This window comes from Monopterus albus, unplaced genomic scaffold (genome assembly GCF_001952655.1).
Source record: "Monopterus albus unplaced genomic scaffold, M_albus_1.0 scaffold30.1, whole genome shotgun sequence".
Lineage (NCBI taxonomy): Eukaryota > Metazoa > Chordata > Actinopteri > Synbranchiformes > Synbranchidae > Monopterus > Monopterus albus.
This window is the reverse complement of record NW_018127910.1, coordinates 1,223,326-1,234,258: the sequence shown is the minus strand read 5'-3', so window position 1 is coordinate 1,234,258 and position 10,933 is coordinate 1,223,326. Positions and strand designations below refer to the sequence as shown.

The following is a 10,933-nucleotide window of genomic DNA, read 5'->3' as shown; positions in this document are numbered from 1 at the left end:
TCTTCATGTGGCTTAGCAGTTGAGATTCAGTGTTAAAAGGCTGCATTGACTTGATTAACTGATGAGTTGTTTGGCCTATGTCAGAAACTTTTTTAAAAAATAAAGCTAATCACTATTTCCCATAAAGTCAGAGTAATATTTGCTACTTGCTTGTGTTGTTCAGTCTAAACCTAAGGGTATTTAGACTACAATAAATTTCCTGTCACTCTAATTAATCGATAGTTTATTCTCGAACATGATAGCAAAAAAGGATGAACTATAAAATTATGCTTTGCACTTGGCTTTGTTTTTTTCTATGCACAGTGTGCACACAGCATGCACACAAATTTAAAAAGACACTGTGGCAGATGAGCCAGTTGCAAATTCAGACCATCTTGTAAAAACACAACAAACTATGTCAAATACCTCACAGCAAGTTTTATTTATACATCCAAAAACAAAAGATCAGATTTCTCACACTATATACAGATATTACATAGTGTTTGTACATATCTTACATAATTTGTACACAAGAAAAATATACATAAAAATGTAAACCTTTGTATACAAAAAATACCTTAGACAAATTAAACAAGGACCAATAATAAAAGGTGACTAGATTAGCTCATCCTATCTTTAAAAACAGTATTACAGTACATTCAATGAGAATAGGAATTTGTCAGCCATCTCTGAATTCCAAGCAGTTACGTGCCTACGAGCCCTGTTAATTTTGTTCTATATTGTTGGGAGAGCAAACTGGTGCAGCAACTAATCTCATGCTATGTGGATACAGCAGTATTGCCTAGCAAACATTTTCATCCAACCCTTTTTTTTTTTTTTTTTGGAGCTGTTAATGGGCGCTGTATTTGTGACAAACAATGCAGTCACTGAGAAGCCCAGTCGTCTCTGGTGGAGCTACAGGTTTACACTTCATGTGTTTTCTCTTTGGAAGGGAGAGACAGAACTAGGCCTTCTCACAGATGGAAACAGGGGTGTGGTGCAGGCTCAGAGCTGGTAATGATGGCAGCCATTCATTTAATGAGCATCTGAGCAAAAAAAAAAAAAAAAGGCAAGACAGTCATGTGATGTGAAACTCAACCGGCCTCACCCACTCCTGTGCAAATCTGTTGAAAAACATACTGTATATGTTGATCTGCCTTTTCCCCCCACCCCACAAAATGAAATGAAATGCATATAATCCAATGTTTCATTCCACCAAGAATCAAGCCAGTGACCATAATCTAATATTAATTATAATGCTTTCACACAAAAGGTTGTTGCCCCATGCAATCTCAGGCTTCTACCTGGAGTTTAATAGCTATCAAAAATATTCTCCATCAGTATATATATTTTTTTTTTTAAATGACAGCATACAAACATTGATCCCTCCAACTTTAAAGAGAACCTTTAACCATTTTGATAGCCATTAAAAATAAGACTCATTCTACAAGACACAGGTTCCACTGAATACAATGCAAAGAACAATTTCAATCCATTGGTACTCAATAATTCACCAACAAACCCCAAGATAGAGACTGCTACTCTATATACCTAATACTCAACAATGTCTGACAATCTGTCTAATATAATATCTATCAAAAATCATGGTTGTACTGCTGTATGAATCACTATTAGTCAAGTAGCTGAGTCCTTTTTAAAATTAAAATCAGACCCCAGGTTTTGCATCATTTAAGATCACTAGAGTAAAGCATACAGTAAAGCACATCTCCGATGTGCTCCACACACCAATTTATGCCATCATATTTTACCAAACTCATCAATTAAGAAGAAAAAAAAAATTTCCAGTGCCAATTCACCACCTATGCCTTTTTTGTAGTATGGCTTACTGTGGGTTTCCTTGGAGGCCTGAAACTGAATTAGCCTTTTATGAGACATGCAAGTCACTAAGTACCATTGTATGTGGACCAGAGAGCACCTTTGAAAGTAGACACTTAAAAGTCCCTGGTTTACTCTATCATCACCCTTACCATAACACTGAAGCCTCAGAAATCCAGTCATTATGACCCAAAAGAAGAGGCTGGCCTGATCACTGGTCTATAGAACTAGAGCCTATTTTTGACCTTGACAGCATATAGCTTTAGATCCGAGTGAAACTGTGGCCAAAATATATTCCTGATCTAGTCTGGATTCAGCAAGTGAAGCTACATGTGATGAGATAAATACCTTATGATGCTAAAGATATGTGAATGTGTTTATTGCTTTAAGAAACTATGTTTACCTTCAAGTGTCTACTAGGCCACTCAGAGTCCCACAACCAATGGTGAGGTCAGAGATTTTGACATCTGAGCAAACCAATAAATGAGCACATATACAGTATACACAATATAAAAACAGTTGTTTAAAAGTATTTTGGTAAATTCATATGACTGTGAAATCTGACTCAGTAAGATTCTATATCATGATAACATTTAAATAGCTTGAAACATAATGGATCACAAATATCACAACCTATACTCTTGTTTTTCATAGAGTGACAGAAGCAGTGTATGAAACTGGTTAAAAAAAACAAAATGCAATGGCCATCTGAGCAAGGCAGGGTGCAGCTGATCATTTTAAGATGGGACTTGAACTGGCAAAGCAAATAACCCCAACCACTGATTGAGGCATCTATGAATTCTGAGCTCTGTGACAGATCATTTCTGGAAAGGTCCTTCTGCCAATTTTCACCCATTCATTTATTTCACCTCAAAATCTGCCTGTAACCCCCTGCTGATGAAACCACAAGGCATTAAACGAGTGGACTCACACTCACTTAAAATCCCAGTGATCACCTGGCTACAGAGTAAAAGAACAAAAATAGAAAATTTGAGGAAAAAATCTGAGGTTGTGCAAATTCATTATCAAATAGTGCACTATCACCACATTGCACACATGTAGTAGACGAACAGGGCTAGTCGATCAGAAGCCAGTCGGGTGGATTGTAAGTGACTGTGGGTCCACGGACCATCACGCAGTTGCTGCAGGCTGCCTGCTCTCATTTACTCTGCGTGAAAGGTGGTGTGGTGCTGTTGGCACTTGCAGCAGTGGCACTAACTATGGAGAAGCCAGCGGGGGGCGCTATGGAGCTGTGGCTGGGCTGCACATCTTTCGGAATGCCACTGTGGGAGGCCAACTGATGGCCAAAGGCCGCGCTGAACTGAGGGAGCTGTTGCTTGGGCTGTGTGGAGGTCAGAAGATCATGTGAGGAGGCTGAGGGAGCAGGGGGAGTTGATATACCTGTCAAGCCACTCTGAGGCATCGGTGAGAGGGCAGCCATGGGCTGCAGTGTCACAGAGTGGGTGGTGGCTGGGGGAGTGGACAGGGAGGTTGATATGAGATGACTTTCTGACCCTATGAGATTGCCAAACTGTGTGGGGTCAGTGAGGGGCAGAGGGAGATTATTCCATGAGCGTGGGGGTCCTGGTACCCCACTGAGAGGGACTTCCAGCAGCAGAGGTGTGTCAGTCTGGAAGGAGCTGGCATGGGGAGAGGCTATGTGGTCACTGTATGGGGATGGCACATGCTCGCTGCTGTAGTGACTGCCCTGGGGAGATGATGTGGGTGCATCCGGCTTAGCCAGTACATGGGATGTGTGGGTTCGGGAGAACATTCGCTCCGTTATGGAGGTCTGAGTGAGCAGGGAGGTGGTCGAGGGGGCTACTGCAGAAGAAGATGAGGTTAGGTTGGAGCACGAAGTTGGGGGCTGGTCAGCAGGCTGAGATGGAGGTGAAGGGGGAAAGTGACCCCCAGTAGACTGCAGTATATTGTCCTCCAGCTCGAGGCTGGTGAAGTTCTCTGTAGGGATGCGGCTGTTGAGCAGGTCCCCCATGGTCCCCGGCTGGACCGGACCAGGAAACACAGTCATAACTCGGTGGTCCACTCCTTCAGAAGGGGCCAGGTCTCCCATGGAAGTCAGGCACACCAAAGAGTCTGGGTAGGACCCCATAGCTTGCAGAGCACGCACCAGCTCCTCGGCCTCTTCTGTGGTGGGAAGGAGCTCCCCATTCTTACCTGCATATATGTGCACAAGCAACATTTATTATTATTAAAATCACAGAGCAGGAAGATTTTGTTAGTGTACACCTGATCATGCATAAGAACATAAGATAACCTTCAAACAAGTCAAAGTCCTGCAGGTCATCAGGTAGTCTGGGTAACACATCAGAGAAATCCTCCTGGTTTAGCTCCAGGTCATTTGGAATGTCTGCTATATCATTGGTGATATCGTCAGGAAGCTCATCTGTACTCAGGTCTGGAGTTGAAGGGCTCCTGCAACAAAGAACAGATGTTAAAATGCTTATAGAGATAGTACTACAAGTCACTGAATTGAAGGAGCTGTTCAAACGTGTGACATGAGAGCCTGTGAATCGGGATGTTTTCCTTGAAACTGGACCCCCACATACTACATAAAGGCACAGCTGTAGCGCACCTGATGCTAGCCTGCGAGGGCATTGCTAGGCTTGTAGAAGGCATTCCCAGGTTCCCCTGTGGCAACGCTGGAGGGATGGGTTTTTGAGGCCTACGTGGTCCTCTCCTCCTCTTTTTCTTGTGTTTTTTGGTGAGCGCCGGTGGTTTGGTCTTTTTACGTGGCTTTCGCTGTTGCTGGTGCTGCACTCGTCGATTTCCATCCCCACGCAGAAAGTTATCCTGTGTGGAACGTACAGAAGAGCACTGAGTTATGGTATAAACCCTTATGAAATCAAACAGAAGTCAAAATCAGTGAAGAGAACATTAAAAGAAACCTTCAACATACTGGGAAATGTGAATATTTGCTTTGTTGCTGAGAGTTAGATGAAACCACTCTCATGGCTGTATGGTAACTATGTAGCATTAGCTAGAGCCAGCAGCCACTTAGCTTAGCTTAGCATAAAGCCTGAAAACAGTTAAAGTGAGCTCTAAAGGTGCTTCTAGGTGGATTTTGTTACATATGGACACAGTAGCTGTTTCATTGTTTCCAATCTTTCAGTTAAGCTATGGTAACTGACTGCTGGTCCAGCTTCATATTTAGCATCCAGACAGGAAAGGTGCATCAGTCTTTTCATCTAACTCTTGGCATGAAAGCAAAACCAAAAAAAAACATTTACCACTGAACCTACCATCTTTTTGGCATGCTCTTCACAGAGGGGTGTCTGGTGCGTGATATCAAACACAGGGATGGAACACTGCTGACCATCTGCAAACTTGGCTGTGCAACTAGCAAAGAGCTGCTGATAGCGATTCAACAGAATGTCTACAGAAACCAGTAAAGGAAATAACACAGTACACTAGACAGAGGGCATGTGCTTATGAATACTCCATCACACAGAGATGTTTTACATCACAGTATGTGGTAAAAGAATTTAAAAAAATCATGTACAACTGAAATTGACTAAATCATATTCTAAACTAGACAATACAATCATAGCCATTGTGCTAGTCATTGAAGTGGTGCAAAGGATACGCTGAAAGCAGTGTTGAGTGAAGGGCAAAGCTCTGTCACTGCACGCCTGGCCCTTTGTACTGCCAGTGCAGGTCCCAGCATCTGTGTTCTGCTGCCTTGCTGGAGCCACACTGTAAAGCCACAGAGCAGCAGGACTGAGCAAACAGCTAACAATGCTGAAAACACTCTGCTCTTGTCATATTTGGTACATTTCAAATGAGGTGATAAAGATTGCATTAGAAAACTGACAAATCAGTCATAAAAGCAGCACCAAAGCTATGTTCACTTTACATGACTCAGCACTGGTATTTTTCACTTAAGTATCAACGTGTTTTTTTCTCCTCCAAATCAGATCTAGGCTACTTGCATATGTGCTCATTGATGCGGTTCATATCCAATATCTGACTAGGCAACCGCTATCAGAACAGTCAGATCAGAATTCATGCATATTTCCCGGCACCGTAGCTCAGTGTCAGCACCTCACGGAGGAGAGCAACAACAACAACAGTAACAGGAAAGTAGAGAGACGAGGAAGTTTCAGATTTGTTTGACATTTACAGAGAAGCTTCTGATCGAGATAAGGTGGAAGGAACATACCATTACCACAGTTTTTCAGGAAATTGTGTGACTGGACTATTACTGAAATGATGCTATTCTTGTACAGGTTAGACTTAAATCTGCATAGCAGTATAGGACCTCAGTGGTGTTTACACTGGAGCAGGATACATGTAACATGCAGACATGAATGTGAACCATCAATGCAAAAAGTCTGATCTCACAAAAATATTGTAATTGAGCATTAAAGCTTGTAATTTGAATTTAGCCTAATATAAAATATTGGATTTAACCATATCTACTTTGGAAATTACATGGACTGAATTTCTAACTTACTGGTGGGTAATGTAAGGTTTGTGACCGGCTAGTATCTACCAACACATGGGCTTTAATCCTACTGTATTCATATTGGTCCTGAGATAAACAAAACTGACTAATATGACATTTGTGAAAATACCTTGAGAAGCTCTGAGAGGCACCATGCAGCTCCTGGATCAGCTGCCCAGCACAGTTGGGACTGTTACTGGCAGCGTGCAGCAAGGCTTTGCGGAAGGCATAGCGGTATCTCTTTTGGCGGATACTCGCCCTCTCCTGCCTGCACATGTGCTTGTACTTCTCCTGGAGGTACGAGCAGAGCCTAAGTAGCCGTGTTCTCCGGGAGGAACCAATGTCGCCTTCCAGCCTATTTCAAGAATGAATTAAAACATGATGAAAAACGTCAGGACAAAATCTATTGTTGTAAGGTAAAGTATTAGACTACCAACCCATTTTGTGGTCTCCAAGAGGTGTGAAAAGGAGCAAGTCTGTCTGCTTCCTCCTCCTCCTCATCATCCGCACTGTCTTCTGACCAGTCCAATCCTGGAAGAGAACTTGTTAAGAGTAGCTCATCCATAGGCTTTTTTCTCATTCAGCGCATTATATTCGATGCTCTGTACATATTCCTTCAAAATGTAAAACAGAAACACAAAAAAAAGCACTGAGTTTTAAAACAGGCGCCAAATAAATGACAATGCAGTACCTAGATGAGGAAACAGATCTCCGTGCTCCCGCTGTCTCTTGGCGCAGAGCTGCACAAGATGCTGCAACCTGGCCAAACAGGTGGCAGAAGGTGAGAAGGCAGCAGGACGCATCACAACCACATGCCGTTGATTGTTACTGCCACTGTCCTTGCAACTGACAGGCATGGGAGTAGCAGTGAAAGGTATTTTCCTGCCGAGTGATGGCCCAGAAGGTTGCACTGGACTGGGTACTGCATTAGAAGTTATCCCTGGAGGCAGAAAGTTGGCCGTCTGAGGTGGTGGTGGATTGCATAATAAACCCTGCTGCTGTCCTGGGAAGATGACGGAAGTCACACTGGAGTGCTGAGGCGGCTGGAGAAGACCTGACTGCTGCCGTGGGAGATGAACGCTGATCGGCGAGGAAGGATGGACACGGGGGACAGGGGAAGGACTAAAGTGCTCTGAAGGTGGCTGGAAGAGGTCTGTGTCATGGCAGAGTTTCTCGTTGAGCACCAGCCGACTATGTAATTTCTTCTTGATGGCATTACTCTTCCGAGGAGTACTCACCTCTTCACCATCGGTGCCATCCTCATAAAAGGCAAAAGGGTCCAGGAGTTCCCCATCAGGAAGGGGTAACAAGTGTGTACAGGGGGGAGATGGCGGAAGTTCATCTAGACCATTTGGAGCTTTCAGAGCTAGAGAGGGCACAGTTATGTTGAGTGCCACTGACTCCAGGTGAGCCTGTGTGCGCATTTCTTCCAAAGCATCATGTTTCTTTTTCCGCTCCTTCTTGGGGATAAAGCCGAGAACTTGCAGGTGACTGTTGCAGTACCTGGAAGACAACAACACATCCTGAGCATAGTGTGAACATTTGTAACATACGTTTTCTGCACAGCATAGTGGACTCTGCCACACATGCACCCAATCATACAAACCTGCGGTCCTCAGACTTGGGGATTGGGTTGGTACATCTCTGGCTGTTGTATTTGGCCACATATTCACATTGCTTGAAGGGGGCGGTCTTGTCCTCCAGAACGTGCCGGATACAGAAAGCATAGCCATTAAGTCTGCGCTGCTTGCAGAGCTTTGGGCTGTACGAGCATAACGGCTTATTGTCCACCTCTGAGAAGTGTATGTGTTTGCCTTCATACATCACGTGACTCTTGTCCTTGACAACATCAGCTGATGTGAGAGTTGGGGAAAAACCAAGAATTACATCACTAAATATTTATACTAGAGTTGATCATGCATGCACATTTAGAATTAAGAGGCAGTGAAATCATCACCTATACAAGTAATTTTTAGTCCTTAGCAGATATAAGTATGTAATGAGAATACATATTCAGGAAATTAATGAAATTATGAAATAAAATTTGCTGTCCAAAGTCCAAAATGAAATGCTATTCCACCGATTTCAGTGACTGTTGCTCATTTAACAGCTATATAAGTGAATGCTGTGAATGATATTGTACTTAAATATAAATACTTGTTTGAAAACGACAGTCTGAATATTGCTTTCACAACAAATTTTCAATGTCAAAATCTCTCACTGAGAAACAGGTGGTAAGCAGAGTATGCAATTCCATTCCTCAATCCATTCATTTATCTCTACAGCTGGCACTTAGCAATAAGATGTGATTGTGGTAAGACAGTATACTGCACGACGGTGGTCTCCCGACAAAGTTTATACTAAAAAGCAGTTACTTTCTAGAGTGTGTGCATCATTACAAGATCAGCAGATGCTCAAATAACTCAAAAAGTCCCCTTTCATGACTAAACGGGCGCCACATAGGCTGATTTAAAACTATAGCAATTTATCATCAACAAGCATACAAATAAGGCTCTAGTTGTATATTACAATAAACTGCAGGTTAATGATAACTGTAGCTTTAGCTGCAGTCGCCGTAAAGGTGAACTGCTACCCCTAGTTTAATGTTTTCAGATTAGTTCTGAGAGCTACGGTTCTGACAGGTGAAGTACATGTTGGACACATAAGGACAGGCTGGCTAGATGCAAATTGTGTTATAACCGTAACTTAACAGCTCTATTTGAATACGGAGAATCAGCATCAAACGGTGACTACTTACAATTTGGGTCCGGGGAGCTAGCTTGCAGACATTAGCTTGAAGCCGATATACAGATTTTAAACTTTATATTATGAAATTGTGAATGCAACTACGTATAACGCACACCCGTGTCCTAATCCATAAAACACAATTATATCCATCTTCAGGCAGAAATACATATTATCAACATAAACAAGACACGAAAAGTCCAATTTCCTAGTTAGCTAAAGAGCTATCAAAGCTAAAAACAGAAATTAGTAGGCGGTAGCTAACCAGGAAACGGAAACATAAGCAAAAGGCAACACTATAAAAGGTATATTTTCAGTTTAGTTTTAGTTTAGAAAATGAATCAATTATGATAAAGTACTACATTTTAATGATCGGCCACAGTCGTGGGATGTCAGTGTATATACACATCATACATTTATGGCCAATTACTTTCTAACAAAGGGTCTACATGCGAGGCTTAGGGCCTGTCCCTGAAGGCCTCCATAATAAACCATATGAATTATAGCCACTATTGTTACTTAATGTGACATTAGCAGGCTACAAGACTTAAAACTGTAAGCACTGCGGAACTCTCCATATCAGCTGAAGGCACTGAGTCATTTTGCCAGTTCACAAGATGTAAATTAAATAAGTCGTAAATGAAAGGCCTCTTAGCCCCGATAGCACATCGGCCTCTAGTAGAACGCGTGGCCAACTGAAGCCTCAGCAAAACGGCACACTCTGAAGTCGAGGCCGGATGCGACTTCGCTTACCTTGAATTGGTATGGGCTGTGTACGCTATTCGATCCACACAGGCGGCCGAAAAGTCTATTAGAATCAGTTAGGCTATTTGTGCATCGATATTCGAGACAGTATAGTAATAGTGATCTTCATCGAGGTCCGTGTATCTTGAAATGAGAATGTGTATAAATATGTGCTATCCGGAGCAAATTACTAGCAGTAGGTAGGCTGCTGAGGATATTTGTTGGAGCCACAGCAGACTCCTCACAGCACCACTACAGGCACTGTGGGGACATGACAACAATCTGCTCAACAACAACAACCTCTCCAACCATATTGGAAATTCAACTTTGTTAAAAGCGCCTACAGTGTACAAGTGTGATGTGAATCGCTTAATTTAAGAGATTACAGTTTTTGTAAAGGACAGCGCAGTTTATATGTTCCACGTTTAAAATAACTGGGTTAAAATATAGTGACTGAGAGGTCGAGCAAAGCGTTATAGTGTAAATCCACCTGGACCACGGCTATCATCCTCCATATGAATAAGTTATCAGCCGCTACACTCTTACCGGCTGTTCACTGATGATTGACCACGTGCCAATCAGATACTATGAGCTCGAGACTGGAACAGCTGAGATGGAATAACATCAAAACAGCAAAGTGTCATCCATGACACCAACATACAATTTAGATACTTTTATTATAAAAACACACACACAAGCTTGAATAGATGATTTGCAAAAATTCACTAGGCATGCTACTGTAAACTGGCTTATTAAACATCACACTTAAAAATAGCTACACTGGCAAAGCATTTACTTTAGGAAAATAGAATCTTAACATTTTTATTATTAGCAATTTTAAAGGAAGACAAGATACTAGATTTACCTTTGGAGGATAAAGATTTTAAACCTTTGGTTGCATCTCTGGAGATTTTTTAAACCCAAGATTACAGTTTCACTCTGCAAATAATGCATAGACATGTTTCTGTAGGTTATATATATATTATGTATATAAACAAGGCATCTACTATAGTAAAATACAAGTGCAAATAAATATGTTTCTGGGAATTTGCAAATAGAGGAGTTGTGCATTTTTTTCCAATAACTGCATAGCTATCCACTGTGTCCTTTTAGCTTATAGTATGGCTGGGTCATTCACAGCTTTTGCTTCCCCTCTTATAGCTT

The 10,933-nt window shown here is 42.0% G+C and overlaps 1 protein-coding gene across 4 annotated transcripts; it reads right to left on the bottom strand.

Annotated features, from left to right (window-relative positions):
* Nucleotides 1-460: 460 nt before the first annotated feature.
* Nucleotides 461-10,389, bottom strand: ino80da (INO80 complex subunit Da). 4 transcript variants are annotated; one of them, XM_020596374.1, is made up of 10 exons: nt 10,316-10,389; nt 7,887-8,133; nt 6,972-7,783; nt 6,718-6,811; nt 6,411-6,635; nt 5,420-5,529; nt 5,076-5,209; nt 4,409-4,626; nt 4,091-4,248; nt 461-3,990 (listed from the first exon to the last, which is right to left on the bottom strand). In XM_020596374.1, the coding sequence occupies exons 2-10, from the start codon at nt 8,102-8,104 to the stop codon at nt 2,975-2,977; spliced, it is 2,985 nt and encodes a 994-aa protein (XP_020452030.1). In that variant the 5' UTR covers nt 8,105-8,133; nt 10,316-10,389; the 3' UTR covers nt 461-2,974. The 4 variants fall into 4 exon arrangements, with proteins under 4 accessions (XP_020452030.1, XP_020452027.1, XP_020452029.1 ...); XM_020596371.1 differs by having other exon boundaries at nt 10,260-10,319; XM_020596373.1 differs by lacking the exon at nt 10,316-10,389 and adding an exon at nt 9,039-9,493.
* Between the last annotated feature and the right edge of the window lie 544 nt (nt 10,390-10,933).

Bases quoted from the DNA above. Each gene is read 5' to 3' on its own strand.
- ino80da (XM_020596371.1), bottom strand. From the start codon at position 10,284: ATGGAGGATGATAGCCGTGGTCCAG. The intron at 7,784-7,886 runs GTTTGTATGATT...GTTGTCTTCCAG, and splicing joins CCCAAGTCTGAGGACCGCAG to GTACTGCAACAGTCACCTGC. The intron at 6,812-6,971 runs GTACTGCATTGT...GTTCTCTTCCAG, and splicing joins AGATCTGTTTCCTCATCTAG to GATTGGACTGGTCAGAAGAC.